This window comes from Castor canadensis, chromosome 12 (genome assembly GCF_047511655.1).
Source record: "Castor canadensis chromosome 12, mCasCan1.hap1v2, whole genome shotgun sequence".
Taxonomy (NCBI): Eukaryota; Metazoa; Chordata; class Mammalia; order Rodentia; family Castoridae; genus Castor; species Castor canadensis.
Window position 1 is genome coordinate 112,584,626 of NC_133397.1, and position 21,669 is coordinate 112,606,294.

A 21,669-nucleotide genomic window follows, 5' to 3' on the forward strand; every position below is an offset into this window, starting at 1 on the left:
ATGCCGGAGGTGCAGATTGGCAGGAAAAATGTGGCCTTTGTGATGGGTACACCTTTACCAGCCAATGCCCCTGGCAGCAGTGTTGAGTGGAAAGGCACAAACCTCATGGGATATATCAGTCATCTGGAATCTTGGGAGATGGGGTGTGGTGGGAGAGGTTCAGAAGTAGGTAGAGGCAGGTATTCCATATTAAAGTTTTAAAATAGAGCTAAAAGGGCCTCAGGCAGTAGGGAAGAGGGAGTCTGGCAAATACTGAGGCCCCAAGAAGCAACTGTGTTACCACAGGCATACAGAGCAGGAATAGAAGTCAAAGCACAGATCCAGGAACAAGAATTAGGGCACACAGGAACTGGCTGTTAGAGTTAGAAAGCATATCAGGAGTCATCCAACCAATGATTCAAGTTATTGCCAAGCCCTCGGGAAGTTTAATGATCTCCTGATTCAGGTTAATAGTGCTAAAGTTATGGAGGATGCAGGGGGCATGAGGTGGGACTCAAGTGGCCCCAGCAATGATACGGTGCAGGAATGAACTCTGAACCTGTTTTCCTCACTTCATCCACTGTGCTACTTCTTCAAGAAAGAGACTCACGTTAGCTCTGGGAATATAATCAACTGTTCACTAGACCACAAGTCCCTTGAGAGCAGATTTACCTAGATGCCAGGAAAAGTGGCTATCTACAGGCAGAAGACTAAAACTAGACCTCTATCTCTTGCCCTGTACAAAAATCAACTAAATGGATTACAGTTCTTAATGTAAGACCTGAAATGTTGAAACCACAACAGGAAAAAAACAGAGAAAACTCTGGAAGATATAGGGATAGAAAATTATTTTCTGAATAGGACTCCGATTGCTCAGGAAATAACAGCAAGAATTGACAAATGGTACTGCATCAAATTAAAAAGTTTCTGCACATCAAAAGAAATAGTTACAGAATCAAGAGACAAGCCACAGAAGGGGAGAAAATCTTTGTCAGCTATTGAACAGATAAAGGATTAATATCCAGAATATAAAAAGAGCTCCAAAAACTAAACAATGGAAGAACAATCCAACTAATAAATGGGCAAATAAATTGAACAGGCAGTCACAGAAGAAGAAATACAAATTGCTAATAAATGGTTGACATCTTTAGCCATGAAGGGAATGCAAATCAAAACTACACTGGGATTCCATTTCACCCCAGACAGATTGGCTATCATTAAGAAAACAAATTCTGGTGAGGAACCCTCATACACTGTTGGTGGAAATGTAAACTACTGCAACCAGTATGGAGATTCCTCAAAAAACTAAAAACAGGCCTACCTTATGACCCTGCTATACAACTCTTTGGTGTATACCTGAAGGAGTGTATATCAATATACAAGACAGACACCTGCATAACCATGATTATTGCAGCTTTCTTTACAATAGCCAAACTGGGATCAGTCTAAGTGCCCAACAACGGATGAATGGATAAAGAAAATATGGTATATATGTATATGTATATATACATATGTATATATACATATATACCATATCTATTTAAATATATATGTATTTCTCAGCCATAAAAAATGTGGAATTATGTCATTTGCAAAACAATGGATGGAACTGGAGATCATCATGTTGAGTAAGACAAGTCAAGCTCAAAAGGCTGAATATTGCATGTTCTGATTTGTGGAACCTAGACCTAAAATAATAATAATGATTAGTAATAATAATGAGACATGTATGTTATATTTAGGGGACTGTTTGGGGGAGGGGAAAAGGAAAAGATACTAAGGAGTGAAGAGGACAGAAGTATGATGCATATCGTATGGAAACTGCACACAGGAGGAGAGGGGGAGTGGGAATATAATGGAGGGTGAACTTGTTCAATGTACACTGTATGCATGTATGGAATTATCACAATGAACACCCTCATTAATGTATGCTAATTCAAAGACAAATTTTTTTAAAAAACAAACGAGTGCTGAACAGGCCTGGCATATGCTCCGGGAATATTTATTGAGTGCACAAAGGAAGGTAAAGATGCAATAAGAAATGGAGACACTACCTCTGTTGGATAGGGTAGTCCATCAGAATTTCCCAGAGCTGTACTGAAATATTCCTGCCCCAGGTACTCTATATCGTTTATTACCTTTTTCCATGAAATTGAAGCAAACTACTGATTTAAAACAATCACTTTTTGGTTTCTTCACACTGGAAAGGAAGGAGACATGTTCTGCAAATCTGACCACTGGTCATTGTTATTTCCCCATCATGTGACACATTGACACCTGGTTAGTACCTTGTGTTGGCATACGTTGGTTAGATGAGCCAGTTTCTGAGAAGATGGGCATATGGTCTGAGAACTTCTGTAGCAGAGAAAGAAAACTGATGGATCATAAAATCATCTGGCTTATGTTTTATTTATCCTTCATACTGTTGTTGTAGTTTATAAAAATTTGTTCTCAAATGTTCAGAACTGTATTCATCATATCACATTCTCACCATTGGCTCGTATACTGGCTCAAATATTGACTCATGAAAATTCAGGTTGTTGTTTTGTCCTGTGAAATCAAAGCATCTACCAGTACTGGATCTATTTCCCTGCAGGACAACCACTAGCAACTGCTAGGAGTGCTATCTCTGATCATATCAATCTCTGTTGTCTCCTGACCAGAGGCTTCATTTCAGCCTATGTGCATCACTGGACCTGAATTGTTATTCTTCTGATAATGTAAAGAGTGTGCTATTTTATCATCTCTACTTCATCTGTTTACATGACCTGCCTGATAAATGTCAGTATTTGAGTTTGAGAACCCTGCTCTGTTGGGAAACCTTGACCTCCCAAATAACATCTATAATTAATTGAGCTCTTATATGCAAAGCACTGAGCTAACATTTTCATAACTTGTCTCTTTAATCCCTGTAAAACCATATGAGGTAAGCATGAGCTGTCACTTCCATTTTACATGTGAAAACTAAAGTTCAAGGAGGCTAGTCCACGATTATAAATCTAAGTGGTGACACTGAGATTCAGACCTTGCATTCAAGCCATGACTCAAAGCCCAAGACCAAAGCTTAGGCTTTCAAACCAACCAGTAATCTGGTAACAATAGACTTAATCACACTGTGTCTCCCCCCATACTCAGCTATGTAAAACTGCATACCAGGAAGTAGGACTAAATAGCAGGCAGGTATTGTGAACACTGCCCTGCTCTCATCATGGTCTGTGGTGGACACTTACTTTCTGCCAGTGTCAGCCCAGGGCTGTGGCTTTGTTGTTTCTGAGAGCTCTGGCTATTCTGGAGAGGGAGGACAGATGGTTCTGAGGGTCACTGTGACTCTTATAAATCATGGGTTCTGACACTGCATTTTGTGTGTGTGTGTGTGTGTGCATGTGTGCGCGCGCTCACATGTGTTTCTGGGCTGTCCAGGGCTGTCCATGGGCCAGCTCCTATAAAGAGGCTGAAGCTCCAGCCTTATAGCTGTTAGACCACTAAGATGAGGAAGCTGTTGCTATGGGTTGGTGAGTATGACAGTTCCCAGCATTGTTACTCAGTCCCGAAGATACCAGTGCTCAACAGAGCAGTCTGAGACTCAGGAGGCCTGGATTTGGTAGAGATGAGATGAGACATAGTGAAGCGTGAGAGGCACTCAGGGAGGAAGGATCAGAGCAGCAGTTCTCCAGCCTGGTTATACCTTAGATATGTCTTGGTTCCATTTTGGGCTAATTAAATCAGAATTTCTGAGGGAAGAGCCAGGATGTCTGTCCTTTTTAATTAGAAGCCAGAACTGAAAACCATTGGCATAGAGTTTTTGTTCATATTTCTAATCAACTCTCTATACAAAGCATGTATATATTCATCCACCTGTGTGGTTGGTGGATGGTGTGTATCTCCATATGTGCACCTATGGCTGGATATGGTGCTGAATTGGTGGTGCACTTGCTAACGAGGGTGGGCAGGGGCATAGCACTCTGCATGTGAATATGAATCTGTGTGTGATTCCTTCCTTTGCTTCTTGCAGGACTGGTTCTTCTGCTGAAACACCACAATGGTAAGGAAATTGTGTTTTCCCCTCCAGAGCCAAGGAGAGTCTCTGGCTAGGAAGTCCTCCACAGAGAGTCCCTTACAGCTCTGCCCGGCCCAGCTCCTGGTGCAGGGATTATTGATCCAGTGCAGTTCAACAGAGAATGTTTGGTCACCGGCTGTTTGTACCATCAACTATGTTCCAGGATCCAAACTTGAGGATCCATTCTGACCACCATTCATAAGGCATTCTTTCTCCCCCTGGGACCTCAGCAGGGGCAAGTGACTAGACCTCAGTGAAGCTTTGGGGGGTTTGGGAGGTGGAAACTGTTACAGTGCCATGGCGTTTTGGACTGTGTTCACACTCTTCTCCAAAAGCTAAGTTCCCCTCTCCTTTGATCTCTGCCAACTAATGTATGTTTTCCCTTATCAGGTGCTGCCTACAAACTGGTGTGTTATTTTATCAACTGGGCACACACTAGACCAAGTCCTGCCTCCATCTTGCCCCATGACCTGGACCCCTTTCTCTGCACTCACCTGATATTTGCCTTTGCTTCAATGAGCAACAATTGTATTGTTGCTAAAGATTACCAGGATGAAAAAATTCTCTACCTAGAGTTCAACAAACTCAAAGAGAGGTGTGTTCATATTGAATGTGACGCTGTATTTTCAGATTTTACAGACTGAAGAGAATTGAGCCTATTTCTGTTACTCTTAATTTTTTCTCTGCTTCTTCCAGTCCTAGCTTCCGCTCTACTGGGGCCCCTGAGAATCCCCAGCTTAAGAACTCCATGTTGACAAAACACCTTGAACTCATTCTGGGCTCCTTGCCTTGGTAGTTGGTGTTGCTTCTCCCTGATGTCATCTCTCTCCCTCTTTGCCTGGCAGACCCCAATTCACCATTTGAGTCCCAGTTGGGAAATCTTAGGTATTATGCTGTTAAAGTTCTTCAAAGAGGGTCTCAACATCACAAGTGCTCAACAAATGTTAGTGTTTTTATTGCCATTTGTCACTTGCAGCCAAGCAGGGAGCTCCTCAAAGGAAGGGATAGAGTATCCTATGTCTCTGTACCTCCAATGGCTAGGTCAGTGCCTACACAGAGTTGATGCTCAGTTAAGTGCTAGCTTAAGTATTCCCAGTTCTGAACTCCTGAGTTCTTCCAAGGGAAGGTTACATTAATGGCTATCCATACCACTGAAGTCAAGCTCCCTGGGTACTGGGGAGCTTGTCCATATTGGTCTCTGTTGTATTTCAAGGACCTAAAGCATCAGTCAGTGGCACATAGTCATTGCTCAACAAGTATTAGTTGGATGAGGAAATGAGTAAAGAGAAACATTTCAGACGATCCTTTCTTTTTGGAAGTACTATGGATGCTCAGGGGCGTTTGAGAGATTGTGGATAGCTTTAGTGTTGCAAGGCTGTGATGACCTGCAGGCTGACTTTCCTCTTTTCCCTTGCTTTTCTTGTTTGTGGTCTCCTTTCTTCCTCCTGCTTTCTCCATTTCCTTCTCCTACCTCCCATTGTTCTTCCAAAAAGAATGGTGACTGCAGCTGCCCAGTGGAGTGAGGACCCACTTAACCTACCTTCTCTCCCACATTCTAGGAACAAGGAGCTGAAAACTCTGCTGTCTATTGGAGGATGGAACTTTGGAACATCGAGGTGAGATTTGCTGTCACTGTCTTCTCTCTGGGAGGGTGGAGCAGGTAGACTGAAAGTAAGAATGATGGTGGCATGGGAGAGGACAAGGTGGGCACCAAGTTGGTCATGAGCACAGCAAAGCCAGTGCAGACACTTCCCCAGGTCCTCGTCTGGCCCTGGATTCAAGCCCCTCCTCCCCACTCCATAGAGGGTCACAGAAGACAAGGAAGTTCCAACAGATGGTGAGAAAGGAGATGTGGGGAAAATAAGAGACAAATGGAGTATTCACAAATGAACCCAACTTCATGAGAGGCAGGAGTTTTGTCTTAGAAGAGAAGAATCTTATATATGATAAAAAGAACAAACCCCAAACCTCATTTTATAAATGAAGCCAGTCAACTTTGAAAGGTTTTAATGGAAGAAAAGCAACAAAGAAACTGTTGGTCTTTGTGCATGGGCCCATAGTACACATTCCATATTCAGTAACTGCTTTTGTGAGCACTTCACCCTCCAACAGAAAATGCAAAAGTCACAAATTGCCTTCATATTCTCTGAAGAAGCATTTCTTCTACTTCCTGGCTGAGGCCTGGAGCAGCAATCTGCCTATCATCTCACCTTTGAGGAAGGATGGGTGGCCTGGAGTATGTGAGGAGGCCCCCTTGTAAGGGATCTCCGGGTATGATGAAGGAATGATTCCAGGTGTGAGGAGTGAACCAACTCTGCTCAACCTCAGACTTCACCCATCCCTTCTGAACCTTTGCTCTGTACCAGATGCACGGTGAGGAGCTATACATTTTCCCCATGACTTCCCTAGAAAAGCTTACAAAGTAGTTGTATTCCGAATTTGTAGGAAAAGAAAACAAGAGTCACAGGTGTTAAAGAGCTTGCCAGATTTCTCCCAGATGTCTCATGGAGATCACCCAACTGGGGGATGGCCAATGGACAGTGAAACTCAGGCTCATTTGTCTCTGAGTCTGGTTATTTTATATCAGTGTCCATGGGGGTGGCACAGAATTGTTTAGAAATCATCTCTGGTAAGTTAAAATTTTTCCCAAAGATTCTTCACTATGGAAGAGAAACCACAATAAAATAGAACAAAGTCAAACAAGCAAGTAAGTAAAAGAGCCAAGGAACAGGAGCTCCATATCAGAGCTCTAGCTTCTTGTGCTAACTTAAGCAGCCTTAGATCTAGATTAGCTCATAGATCCTTCTGGAAGAGCTGACCTTGGCTCCCATTCCCCCACCTCAGTCCAAAATCAGGGAAAGAAGGTCAGTGGTAGGACAGGTGCTGGGAATTGTGGGTGTGGTAAGGAGACAGTAGAGAGAGGCAGGACACTCCCTCACAGGAGGCTATAGTTCTGGGAACAGTATTCTTTGCCTCACTCCCTGGTCTCCCTGCAGGTTCACCACAATGTTGTCCACATTTACCAGCCGCAACAAGTTTATTTACTCAGTTATATCCTTCCTGAGGACACATGGCTTCAATGGCCTTGACCTTTTCTTCTTGTGCCCTGGACTACGAGGCAGCCCCCTATATGACCGGTGGACTTTTCTCTTCTTAATTGAAGTAAGGCCAGTCTGAAAGCTCCAGAATTCAGGAATGGTTCTATTGATCATTATGAAGGCTGGGAACAGGGGCAGGAGAAAGGAAAAAGTGCTTTTTTACTGCTATCCCCTAGAGGTATGGGCCAAACTGTACTCAGCTGGTGCCCTGTGGTTGCTCTTTGTCGACATCCGGGTCTTGCTTAGGCTCTCTAGCTAAGTGTTGTCTTCTCTGTGATTCCGTCAGGCAGTGTCAGCCTGGACCCTGTGCTCCCAGCCTGCTTACTGACCCTCTGTTAAATCACTTACCATGTTGACCTGTTTTGGCTTTTCTCACAAACTATGGACAGACCTATGGGTAGGTCTGACTTATGTTTCTAACCCCAGACCTAGTTGAAGGTACTCAGTAAATGTTTCCTGGATGATGCTTTCTCTCCCTGACTGTGTTTTGTCTCGTTCTCTATGTCTTTCTTCTTAGGAGCTCCTGTTTGCCTTTAAGAAGGAAGCACTACTTACCAGCCGCCCAAGGCTGCTTCTCTCTGCTGCTGTCTCCAGCATCCCATACATCATCCAAACATCTTATGATGTACACCGACTTGGACAGTGAGTAGATATTCCTCCAGTTGGGCAGGACATTGAGCTAAGAACCCCAGAGCATCTCAAGATCTGTGTCTGAGCTCACCATATGCCTACCTTGGTTTCAGTGAGATTGGGAGATAGGCTGAGACATATGTTGGCAAGAAGATTTAGCTCTGTTATTTATACCCTCAGTTTTTCTTTAGAAGGTCAGAGCAGGGTGCTGTAGTGCTGGCCCACAACACTGGTATCATGGGCAGAGACTTCTACAGGGCTCATTTTACTAGGTCTCCTAAGGAGAGAATGCCATGGGCCTGGCCTCTTCCTACCCAGAGCTCAGCTATAGACATATACTGTGCTGCAGAGGCTTGTGTCAGAGGGCAGATGAGTTAACAACCACTGCCATAGGAAGAAAAGCAGGAATGCCCAGTCACACACAAATTTCAGAGTAGATCTCCTTTTCCTTTGGAAAAGGTAGTCAAGAATAGCACATAGATCTTTCTGGACCTGCTGACTTTGGGATAACTTTCTTGAACCTCAATAATCAACTGTTTACAGTTGAAAAAGCTGAGGCAGATTCAGAAAATGAAAGAATGTATGTTTTTGTGGATGACTGCATTGGAGAGAGGTGTTTCAATGTGGGAGGGAAGGCAAGAGGTCTGATAGGGAAGGGTGTTTTTTAATCTTGTCACCAGGCAGATTAAGAGAGCCCTGCCTTCACTCTACTGGGTGACTTTAGGCAAGTTGAGTTAATTTGAGTTTCAAATTCTTCAGACTTAAAATGGAGGAGTCATGTTACTGATGGCACCTGCCAGGTTAAAATTAAACTAGATATTCAGTGTTAACCTTTGTACCTCTGACCTTGCTCACTTGCACCTGGTTATTATGAAAACTTTCTAGAGGGTGGGCTTCAGTGCTTCTGCAATGGTAGAAGGACAGCAGCTCTTTTACTGCCATGGGACAGAGCTGCTTTTATTCCTGACAGTTTTATCAGACCTCTACTGATACTCGTGTCAGGCCAGGATGTATTTGTTTTATTGTCCGATTCCTGCCTACCTCCACAAATACTCTCAGGATACGTAAAGGCTAATGCACAGCTGTCCCTATACAGCAGTTTATTCTATGTCAATGTGGTTGTCACAGCTCAGGCAGGCCCCACAGGCAGAAAGAGCAGGGAAGCTCAGGTGACCAACACACAGACAACCACTAGTTGTAGCTAGTTAGTGCTACATCCAACCTTCATATCTCCTCTTCCATTCCTTACAGACTCCTGGATTTCATCAATGTCTTGACTTATGACTTGCATGGAAGCTGGGAAAATTCCACAGGACACAATAGCCCCTTGTTTTCTCTGCCTGAAGACCCTATATCTTCGGTAAGAAAAGGAAAGGTCTCAGGAGGCCTAGACATCCATCCATCCCTGAGCCCAATTGGCCATGGTTTCTTAATAATGGGAAGGGATTTTCTTCATTCCTGCAGGCATATGCTATGAATTACTGGCGAGAACTTGGGGCACCTGCAGAGAAGCTCCTCATGGGGTTCCCCACCTACGGGCGTACCTTTCACCTCAATGCATTTAGGAATGGACTGCGTGCTCCCGCGATGGGACCAGCTTCTCCCGGGAAGTATACCAAGCAAGCTGGCTTCTTGGCTTATTTTGAGGTGATGGCATTAGGGACCTCTGTCTAGCAGATAGGACCCCCTTACCCTAGTTGGAGCAAGGGGCAAGACAAGGGACAATGACAGGGTGAGACCTAAAGACAGGGTGCAGAGGTAGTTTATTAGGACAAGGGAAATTTGCTATCTGGCAGATTTTGGGTTTTTTGGGGGTGGGGTGGGGGAATTGAGATGAGAAGTTTGGGGGAATCTGAATGGAGGGGGATAGTTGTTTCACTCCTCAAAAGAATCTTAAATGTTGTTTAAGTAAATCTTGACTTTTATATGACCTAAATGAAAAACAAGTTTTCTCCTTTACAATATGTACACTTGAAAAAAATACGCAAAAGTAAAAGAATAGTTTAACATTCCATAACCATACACTCCTCACCAGCTATAGTCATTAATCCACAGCCTGTCTTGTTTCATCTGTATTCTGGCTCTTTGTCTCCTTATACTAGGTTATTTTGAAGCAATTCTAAGACACCGTCTAACACTGGTTCTTTCTCTTTTACTACAATTCCAGCCTTATTCCCCTTCATAAGAAAGCTTGCTCTGAAGAGAAGTGGAGAGGGGGAATTTAAGTATGATATATTTGATGCATTATAAGAACCTTTGTAAATGCTACAATGTATCCACACCCAGCACAACAATTAAAAAAAAAAAAAAGAAAGCTTGCTTTGGAATGCAGTGGAGGAAGTAGAAAAGTACCCAAGGAGACATAAGAATTGACAACAGGAGGCATATGAGAGTGAGGTTGTAGGGACCTGGGAAAGTGTTATGGAGCAGGTGGACTCTGAGCCATCTCTGAAGCACAGGAGATTTGCAATGGGCAGGCACAGGACACAGATGTGTAAGGGGTGTCAGATGGAGAGTTAAAACCTTACTTTAGGCAGTAGCAGAGCTACTACCAATGAAACGTAGGTATGAGTGATGTCATAGTTGAAGTAAGGTTTTTGAAGGACATCATGGGTCAAGGAAACTTTAACAGACAGAATCTTTGAACTAGCAAAAGAAAAAAAGAAATGACTTAAACATTGGTTTCTGTAGCAGGTGAACACCTCTACATTAAAAAAATCTTTAAAAATTATTGTTGTACTTGGGGTGCATTATGACATTTACAAAAGTTCTTACAATATATCATAGTTAAATTCATCCCCTCCATCATTTTCCTTTATCCCCTCTCCCCCCCATTCCTGGGACACTTTCAGCAGGTCTCATTTTTCCATTTTCACATTTGAGTACATAACATTTCTACCACATTCACCCTCCACACCCTTTCCTACAGTCCGGACAGGACCTGCTTTACCTTCCTGTTCTTCCTTTTGACAAAAGACATTTTTGTTTCTAAAGATAGCTATACAGAGTTTCATTGTGACATTTCCATATATATATGTATTATAACCCAAATTGGTTCATCCCCTCTATTGTTCTCCTTTCTATCTTAGTCCCCTTCTTATGGTGATTTCAATAGGTTTTAAAATTCTATATTAATTCTTGTATAGAAAGTACATCACCCATATTCACCTTCATAACTTCCTTTTTTACACTCTCTCTCCCAATAAGAACTTCTCCTTAACAAGACCCATTTTTCATAATATTGCTTGTATTTGTATTAGGTCTATATTCCACAGATGAGGGAAAATGTGCAGCCTTTGGTTTTCTGAACCTGGAAGACTTCACGTAAAATATTCTCCAGTTATATCCATTTACCTGCAAATGGCAAAATTTTATTCTTCTTTATATATCTGTACTTCTTTGTAATGCTGGGCACTCATTAGACACCCAAGTGCTTGATGTATTGTAACAACTTCATTCCTCCTGCCTGCACAATCTTTATTTTTTTAAATTTTTATTGTTTTATTATTCATATGTGCATACAATGCTTAGGTCATTTCTAACCCCTGCCCCCACCCCCTCCCTTACCACCCAGTCCGCCCCCTCCCTCTCCCCCCCAACTCCTCAATACCCAGCAGAAACTATTCTGCCCTTATCTCTAATTTTGTTGAAGAGAGAGTATAAGCAATAATAGGAAGGAACAAGGGTTTTTGCTAGTTGAGATAAGGATAGCTATATAGGGAGTTGACTTGCATTGATTTCCTGTTGCACAATCTTTAAATCTACTAGAAGTTCAAGTGCTATTTCGATAACTACCTTTCTGGAGCAGTTTGTTTTGAGATTTAATGAACAAAAGAGAGACTCATTTATGAAAACTTTGGAAAAAATGCAGATTTGGTCTCAGGTCAGGTGCATTCCTCTAAGTACTTTGGTGCAGGAAATATCTACAGAGCCCTTTGTTTGATTTCTTCTGTATTTCACACGCTCCCCCTTTTCTCTCCTTTCCCACCATGGACAGTGGAGGGAGGACTGTGTACTAGAAGGAACTTTTTCAGGATGGAGAGCAACCTTCCCACTCCCTCTTTGATCTACCTTCTTCTTATGCCCTGATAAAGGCTTCTTGGATTCTCTGAGACAAGGAGCAGCTGTGTCTCCTGGTGTTTCTTGTCATGGAACTTTATGGAACTCACCACTGGATCTTCTGGCAGGTTTGCTCTTTTGTCCAAAAAGCAAGAAAGCATTGGATTAATTATCAGTTCGTCCCATATGCCTATAAGGGGAAGGAATGGGTTGGTTATGATGACACCATCAGCTTCAGTTACAAGGTGAGACCCTGGCTCTTTCTTGCTCTCACTGGCTTCTATGGGGCCCTCTTCTGTACAATATGTGTATGTGTACACACGTGTGCACTTCATAACCCCATATAGCCCAATCCTTTAATATTGAAGAGAAAGAAACTCAATTCTGAAGGAATAAATATTCCTCTCACTTCACACGGCTTTTTGGTGATAATCTTTTCTGTTTGCACAAGGTAACTTCATAACAGATAAATGCCAATGCAAAGGAGATCATACTAAGAGCTCCATGAATAGTTCTGATATGTGGAAGGGATGTGGAAGTCAGGGAGGTGAGCAGAAGATGATGAAAAGGGGAAAGGCTCAGTGGAGTAGAAAGCTTGTCACGGGTTCAAAGAAGAATGTGAGTGGAGCAGAGGTTTTTTTATGGAAGGACTTAAATGCTGGTGAAGGAGTTTGGTTTTCATCATTAAGACATTTTAAGGGGTACTTTCTGAGCAGGACAATGATTTGCAAGTTTGAGACCTTTAGAACATTACTGACTACTCCAGTCCCCATATCAGTGGTGTCTTACAAAGTTGCATCTGACAGGGTTTTATAGTGAATTGAGGCAGAAACTTCATGCTCCAGTGGTTCCTGAAACTGTCTATGCTTTTGTTGTTGTTACTTATGTGACAGGGTCTTGCTATGTAGCCCATACTGGCCTGGGGGCTCACTATGTAGCCCTCAAACTCATGATCCTCCTGCCTCGGCCTCCCAAATGCTGAGATTACAGACATGAACTACCATGCCCAGCCTCTGCCTCTGCTTTGATTTGTCCATCTGGGAGACTTGATAAAGCAGAGATTCTTGGTTCTATCCCTGAACATTCAGTAGGTCTTAGAGTCAGGAACTATTTTTATTATGCCTTCACGTGTGATCTTGCTGTAACAGTTTGTTATTTGGGGAGTTTTAAGAGTCATGTTGTGAGGGTCTGGACCAGGTGGTTGGAAGGAGAGGCAGATTGAGATGAGATGTTGTCAGTATTTGGAAACTGTCTAGATATTGGGGCTTAAAGAGAGGGTCCACAGTTCTTCTGTAGGTGAGGCAGAAGTGGCAGGTGTTGGCTATTCTTTGGGAGAGCAGTTTAGGGTGGAAAACACAAGAGCTAGAGAGGCACTCATGAAGTTTCACCATGTCCTCCTCTGTACATAACTCCAGCTGGGGCCTGCTGGGGAGGAGAAAGAGGTAGAAAGCATTGCTTCCAGCCCCTAGGACCCAAATCCGTAGTTTAGGAATAGAAGACAGAAAAGATTGATGACTCAATGGAAATATGGAGTTAACTATATGATCCAAGGCTATCAAAAAGGGGATTGGCCCCATGTGTTGCAGGGAGGCCTTGGAACTAGCAGTATTGCACCTTGCAGTACTAGCTGGAGAAGGTGAGCCCAGGGTGGGGATGATTAAAAGAGTATCAGAGCTGAAAGGAACCTTGGAGGTCATTGTTGGGACCTAATTATCCCTGGGTGTCTTAGTGCTCCTGCATGGTGAGGTTATTCTGAGCAAAGGAAGCAGACAATCTACGCTAAAAATGGAGAGGTACCTTTCCCCTTTCTCTCAGAGCCATTTGCTTACATTCAAGGGTTATAAAAGTCCCGCTCCCAAGGTGTTTACATGTAAATAGAATGCACATTCCAGTGAGAGTGTTCCCTTTCTCTCCCCACCCCCAGCTCTCTCTCTCTCTCTCTGACTCTAGAAGGAAGGCTCAGAAATTCTTCTGTGGTGCAAACCCCATTGTATATGCAGGTGAGCAGTGGTCCTTCCAAAGTGCTATTCTGACTGCTCTTTTTGCTATGAATAATAAACAGTATGATGCAGCAGTCTAGTGTGTGTGTGTGTGTGTACGCGTATGTACATAAAACCGACAGGCCAACTTGTTAGCCTGTAAGGAGGACAAGCTCTCAAAACTATTGCAGTTTCAGATTAAACAGTAATTGTTTTCCTCCTTCTCCTTATTTTACATTTGGGGAAAATAAACTCCACAAAGGAGCAAAATGACTTGGCTAAGTCACACAGCTGTTTGAATATGATGGAGTATGTTTTTTCTATCACTTTCACAAAGAGCACTGGTGAAGTTACAACAGGATTTGAGTATAAACCCTGTTATTTAGTTATGGATGAGGTGTAAACATCTTCTCATCTGTGCAAAGGCTACAATGTTATCTGCTCTATCTGTACCTTTTAGCATCACTGTGACATAAGGTGTATGGAAATGATTTTTAAGTAATAAATCCACATTTATAGCTCGATATGGTGGTGATGGCGATTAGCAGGCTGGGGAACCCAAAAAGATATTGACTAACATTTACTGAGCCTGAGCTATGTGCCTAAAAACATAAGAGTTACCATCTTAACCATTTTAAGTTCGTAATTCAGTGTCATTAAATGCATTCATATTTTGTGTATCTGTCACCATCTTTACAACTTTTCATCTTCCCAAACTGAAACTCTGTACCCATTAAACACTACCTCCCCATTTCCGTCTCTTGTGGTGGAATGCAGCCACCATTACACTTTCTGTCTCTGTGGAGTTGACTTCCCTAAGTACCTCACATATGTGGTGTGGAATCATCTAGTATTTGCCATTTGTTTTGTCTGGTTATTTCACTCTGCATAATGCTTTTAAAATTTCATCCATGTTTTAGTGTGTAGGAACTATTTTGATCCTAAAAATGTTGGAAATGTTATTACTTCTTTTTTTAAGCAAATGAGGCAAACAAAGCACACAAGATTATATAAAATTTCCAAGATCCTGTAACTAATAAGCAGTAGAGGCTAGAGTCAAATGCTGGTTATACCCTTAGCCACCCTTCCGTATCGCTTCCTGGAGTTCATCTTCTGTTTTTTGCTACCGCACCCAGTCTGGAGACTCTCCAGTACAGTGTGTTGATGGTTACTTTCACAGGCAATGTTCATAAAGAAAGAGAATTTTGGGGGTGCCATGGTGTGGACATTGGACATGGATGATGTCAAGGGCACTTTCTGTGGTGCTGGCCCTTTTCCCCTTGTCTACACATTGAATGACCTCCTGGTGCAGGCTGGTAAGTAGCTATGATCCGGAAGCTAGGGTTGGAATTTGCCTAACCAGGCATTAGGTGAGTCCATTCTGCTAGGTCTAAATTCTTCGATGAGGCAATGTGACATTGAGGGAAGAGATAAATTTTGATACCAGCTCATATGTTCTCTAATCTTGGTTGAAATATCTTGCCTTTTTCTCCCTCTCTAGTATTAGAGATTGAACTCAGGGCCTCCAACAGGAGGCCAGCACTGTATCATTTGAGCCACGTACCCAGCCCTTCTGTATTTTGTTTTTGAGATGGGGTCTTACTAACTTTGCCTGGGCTGGTCTGGAATTTGTGATCTTCCTTGCCTCTGCCTTCTGAGGAGCTGGGATTATCGTCATGTGCTATCACACCTGGCTCCTTATTTGACCTCTTTTAGCTTCCTTTGCCCTATCTGGAAATGGGACTAATCCTTACACTCACGAGGTAAGGATTATTATAAGAAGTAAATGAGATATGGAATAAAAACCGCACTAGCTCATAGTTAGCACTCCATATACATTAGTGAACTTCTGTTTCTTCTGCTTTCATGGACAAGGGTTAGAAAAGGGAATCTGGTTTGTTTGGATGATTAACTCCTTTTGAAATTAGAGGATGCTTCAACAGTTAGGATATGGAACCTAGCTTGCAAGAGCTGAAAACATCACTAGATATTATTTTGACCCTCATTTTATGGACAAGACTGGAGCTCAGCCAGGTTGGGCTCCCCCTAACCACTTGCACCATGTTGTCTAGAACCTCCTTGCCTTAAGCTTTGTTCCTGGTGCCTCCTACAATCTGGAGACATGGGAGGCTTCTTCTTGAGGCTTCAACAAGTAAGGGATCAGGTTTTGGGGAAATGTCTGGCTGGTGGTGAAGTCAGAAAAGTCAAAGTGAGGATTTAGGCATAAGAAATTAATAAGCTCCTTCCTGGGGCAACCTGAAATTTGTAGCAAATCAACTATGTTGTCATGGTGGGGTGGGGAGCCGGGCTTCTATGTGGACTTTTTGTCTGTGCCTTCAAGTGGGTAAATTCTGAAATCCTCATGTTCTGTATTTTTGGAGCAGGTATTTCTTCTTTAGAGTGGTTCTAGTATAAGAAATGGAGGAAGAAGTAGGAATCTCATTTTTTTTCTGATGATTTTTTTCTAGAGTTCAGCTCAACTCCTTTACCACAATTTTGGTTTTCATGTGCTATGAATTCTTCAATACCTGGCTCTGGAAAGCTGACTGTGACAAAGGCACTGACCACTGATGTTAAGATTTTACCCCCAGGAGGAGAGGCTATGGCCACTGAGGTCCAGGGAAAGTATGAAAATGTGACTGCAGTCCCTAGTGGTGGCATCCTGACCCCTGGAAAGGAAACATCATCCCTTGGAAAGCATCCTGTAACTAAGGCTCCTGGGGCAAAACATATCACCTCAGTGGACCATCTGTCTGTGACCACTGCAGGCACAGTGGTGGCCCCTGTGCATATTCAGACAGAGACCCCTGTGAAGAAGAGCGTAACCACTGTGAGTCCTCAGCCTGTGACCTCTAGAGGGATGACTGTTGCCATTGTGCATCTTCAGAAGACCAGCAGGAAGATGATAGTGGCTCTTAGAAGGAAGACTATGACTCTCCAAAAGGTCACTGTCCCCTCCAGAAAGATGTCAGTCACCCCTGATGAGCAGAATATGACTCTACAAAGGGAGAATTTGACTTTTGAGGGGGAAGACTGACTCCTCTCTCCCAAAGAGTGGCTACAATTGTCTTCAGATGGAAGCAGGATTCTGGACTCTAGCCCTATCATCCTGCTGCTAAGTTGCACCACTCACGCTTTTGAAAACCACTTTATTTTTCCCAAAGATGGCAACCAGTCCTCTGCCAACCCAATGACCCTTCCAACAAGTCCTCTGTCTCTAAAAACAAAAAACGCAGAAGACTCTGCTGTGGCAGATCCTGGGAAAAGCCCTTGTCTTTTTTTTTTTTTTCAGTGGCAGAAGCTGTCCAATTAATGGGGCAAAGCAGGCCCCACGATAGCTTAATCTCTTTTCTGTTGAATAAACTAGAAACAGAAGAATTTACCCAATGTCTCTGAAAGTCTTTGTGGTACTTTGTGAACTCAGGACCTACACCTTCCTTGAGCCACTCCACCAGCCCTTTTTTTGTGAAGGGTTTTTTCAAGATAGGGTCTCACAGAACTTTTTGCCTAGGCCAGCTTCAAGCTGTGATTCTCCAGATCTCTGCCTCCTGAGTAGCTAGGATTACAGGAGTGAGCCATTGGCACTTGGTCTCTTTTTTTTTTTTAAACATGACCTGGGCAACCCAACTGTCAGCTTCTTCCTTTCAAGATCATTTTCCTAGTGCTTTATTTTGGAAAGGAGTTTGAGCCTATTCTACAGTGGTGGTGTCCAGGGTGGATTATGGGCTTCCTTTTCTGCCATCAGCAATGGCTCATTTCACTTCTAGAGTAGTTTCCTACAATCCTTAAGGACAGTGGAGAGGAGGAAGGGAGAAGTTGAGATTTCCAACGCTATTCTTTGCTTGGGAAATTCATTGTTGTCCCTGGGGGATTAAAAAAACCCTATCTCTTCTCTCCTCAAGAAGTGTTTGAGAAGGCAAAATGGTGTTTAAAAACTATTTTTATAGTATTACTAGCACACTTCTCCTAGTTTTCCAGAAACACCAATTCCCACATTAAGCACTACTATCTCCCTGGGTATGACTCACCCACATCAATTACTGTAGATACAGGACCAAGTTCTAGCTTTTCACTTCTGCTAGCCAAGTACACAGAGTGGGTGGTATACCTATCATTAGAAGTTATCCACTTCTAATTTTCAGTGAAGCAACAGGCTCAGAGTATACCTTCCCATTACAAAATGGACCAATACGCAAATAAAAAGGAGTAACTCACCCAGACTAAGTCTAAAACCCAGCAGAGCAGATATTAAATCTTAAAGCCCCATGTCTGGCATCTGTACACAGTAAAGGGTTGGGGTTGGGTTTCCAAGGCCTCAAGTAGCAACAATGCCACCCTGGCTCTGCAAGATGCCAGGCAGTGTGGCTGCTCTGCAGCTGGTGCCTGTGAAAGACTGCTGTGGCATGCGCTGATGGCTCTTCCTTTCTGGGGGTCCCACTGAGGTGCCACTTCCACAGCTCCACTCCTGTAGGTCCACTAGGAATTCTCCTAGTGGAGAATTTCTGTAGGAGCTCTGACCCTGTGCCTGGCCTGCTATGGTTTTCTTTGAAATCTCAGTGGAAGCTTTCATGAGCACATAGCTCTTGCACTCTGCAAGCCTGCAAAATCGGCAGGACAAGTAATAAACTTGAATATGCATGATTTCTCTTCTGTTTGGTACGTCCTTACTTCATGCCTGGCCAATACTCATGAATACTAATTACTTAAGAGAAGGAGAATTCTGGAACAGGTTGGACCCCACTGGCTAAACTTAGTGTCCTTAGCTTCCATTGTGGGGGCAGCACAGTGTTGAAGGAAAAGCATGGGCCAGGTCTACTTAGATTCCAATCTTAGCTCAACAGTTATTGGTTGAGTGACATTGGTTATGTTAAGCTCTCTGAACTTGAATCTTTTTATGTAAAAACTGGGAATGAAGCAGGGTGCTGGTGGATCACACCTATAATCCCATCTTCTCAGGAGGTAGAGATCAGGTGAATTGTGGTAATGGCCTGCCTGGGCAAATAGTTCATAAAACCCTATCTCGAAAATACCCAACACATTGTGGGGGGGGGAGAGGGAGGGGGCGGAGTGGGTGGTAAGGGAGGGGGTGGGGGCAGGGGGGAGAAATGAACCAAGCCTTGTATGCACATATGAATAATAAAAGAAAAATGAAAAAAAAGAAAATATCCAACACAAATAAGGGCTGACAGAGTGACTCAAGTTAGAGAGTATCTGCCAAGCAAGCATGAAGCCTTGAGTTCAAACCCCAGCACCATAAAAAAAAAAAAAAAAAAAAACCCACACCTTGGGAATGATTTTAGACTATTTATTAGGATTTTAAAAAGCATGAAAGTGGCAGAAACTCAACTCAAAGGAGCTTAAGCAAAAAGGTATTTTGTTAATTCTCTTCACACAGATGGTCTACATTACTCTCTCTCACTCTTTGAATCCATCTCTTGGTCTCTCTCTCTCTCTCTCTTTTACACACACACACACACACACACACACACACACACACCCCACTCTGCTTGCTTTTACTTGGTTTTATCGTGCAGACAATTTTCATGTTGTCAAGACAATTACTCAATTACTGCTGGAATCTCCAAACTCAAATCATCCTAGTGGAAAGAATACTGCCTCACCTAATAACTCTATTTCAATCTCAAGAAAGACTCTGATGGTCTTTTGAGAGGCATGTGGTAATCCTAGTACCAGTGCCATGCTAGGAAGCTCTGTGGTTCTTCTTGGCCTAAGTAATGCACCCATGACTGAAGTGAGTGCCTCACCAGAAGCACACAGGGGAGAAGGGTGAATTCTTAAGGAAAGTGTTTGGGGTTCACAAAATCTAGTATAACTCATGGTATTTTTGTGAAGGCTTGTTGGGATATGGTATACAAAGCACCTAGCATTTTATTCTCAGTAGCTTATTAAGATTAGTTGGGGATAAAGATTAATTTTCTTTGACATTTCTTGGTGAGGGCAGAGGCTACCTTAAAAGTTAGAAGCTTAGAATGTTGTACCTGAATTCAAGTCCAGTCTGTATAATTGTGACACAGCATGCTGTCTTCTAGAACTTTTCCCTGGATAAGGGCTCAGTGCCTACCACAACACAGCTCCTGAGATTTTCCCTCAGAATGCAAACAGAGATTCAAACCCAGGAATTCTGGTTCCAGTCTTAGAGTAGATTTTTAAGTGGGACGATTTTACCTATGATTTTAGTTCAGAGTTTATCAGAAATGACTGAGGATGGCACACTTACTTCTCTAGATTTTAGTCTCATTCATCCTCTTTTTAAGAGATGATGGAATATTTTTTCCCACTACTCAGTGGGAGTGTATCAGAGTCTGTCAACCTAAGTGCTTGTTACTGTATCACTGTATCACACTATATGACTGAATTGACAACTGCGAAGTTACCTTGGACACAAACTCCTGGAATTAGTCTAAGATACCCACTCCAGTGGTACTGAATTTCATAATCTTATGGTCCATTGTTGGCAAAACTGAAGGCTTTCCCCCCAGAGGTCTTCCTTATATAGTTCAAAACTGACATTAGCATGTACAATGAACGACTGGTGGTCAGCCAATACTGAGATAAGACTGCACCAAGGCTTGATGACTAATTACTGGTTTTCCCCCACTGCCTTCTAAAAAATTAAGGAATGCCAAGACCCAATGTTTCCTTGTAATTTCTTGTGTCCTTTCTGGTATCTTCCTGAATAGGTGCTCAATATTGTCAACAGAATCATGTTTTTCAGCATTTTGAATTTAACCCTTGAACTTTAATTGGTTGTAAAAATTGCCAGGTTTGATGGATTTGGGATAATAATAATAGCACAAGGTTAGGTAACACTTGTAGATCACTAAAATTTTATAGTATACTGCTTAAAAATTTTAAAGATAACCAGCAAAATAACTAATAACATAATTATCAAATTCCCAGAAAGAGAATAGCAAAATTGGTGGAATGCTAACTTCACCCAAGTATACTAGTAAGTCAACAGATACTGTGTAAACTTAGTAAATCAAACCAAATTATTTGCAGCATGAATGCATTCAAAAGAAGACGTCAAAATAGAAGCAAAAAGTGTCAGATAACAAATTTTTAAATATGTTAAATATAGAAATGGAAACTCTAGAACTCAAAACAAAACAAAATTGAGAACTCAAGTTATTTAAAGCATACAAACCATCGCTAAAGAAAGAATCAGAACCAAATGAAAAAATAGAAGAAAAATGTAAATCATGAAGTACAAAGAACAAAAGGATAGAAAATAAATCAGAGAACAAAAGTCTTAAAGAAAGGTTTTGAGAAAGATTTAAAATATATAATTAGAGTTCTAAAAGGAACACAAGTGAGGCAGAAACAATATTTCAAGGGAAAAATGACAGTTTCCTAAAGTGACAAAAGACACCAAGTCATGGATACAAGCAAACCAACAAACCATAAGCAGGATAAGCAGAAAAAAAAATCATACTAGTCACAGCATAATCAAATTGCTAGAAATAAAGTCAAAGTAATCTTAAAAGTAGGCATAGAAAAAGGAAATAAATAATTTCAGAGGAGTTAACAATCAGAATGCCAGCTGCTGTGTCATTGGTGCCATCTGAAGTCAGAAGATAACGGAATGATAGCTATAAAGTGTTATGTAGCTACATACTCAAGTTTTTATACCTAGAGAATATATCTTTCAAGAATGAAGAAAAAAATTAAAGTTGTTTTCTGGAAGAGAGTTTATCACTAGAAGACCCACCTTAAAGGAAATAAAAGGTACTTACCAGACAAGAAGAAAATAATCCCAGATGCGGTTTGGGAAGATAAGAATGAGGAGCAGCAAAAGTCACAAATCTAACCAAACTGGACTGTAAAGCACTGTCTTATAATACAT

The 21,669-nt window shown here is 42.2% G+C and overlaps 1 protein-coding gene across 1 annotated transcript; it reads left to right on the forward strand.

The window, feature by feature from the left end:
- On the forward strand, window positions 1-17,115 carry Ovgp1 (oviductal glycoprotein 1). Its single transcript, XM_074049050.1, is given in 11 exon segments — window positions 1-148; window positions 3,992-4,021; window positions 4,427-4,631; window positions 5,596-5,652; window positions 7,033-7,198; window positions 7,652-7,776; window positions 9,016-9,124; window positions 9,229-9,411; window positions 11,952-12,068; window positions 14,983-15,118; window positions 16,271-17,115. Coding segments are annotated over 11 exon segments (2,121 nt in total).
- Window positions 17,116-21,669: the final 4,554 nt, after the last annotated feature.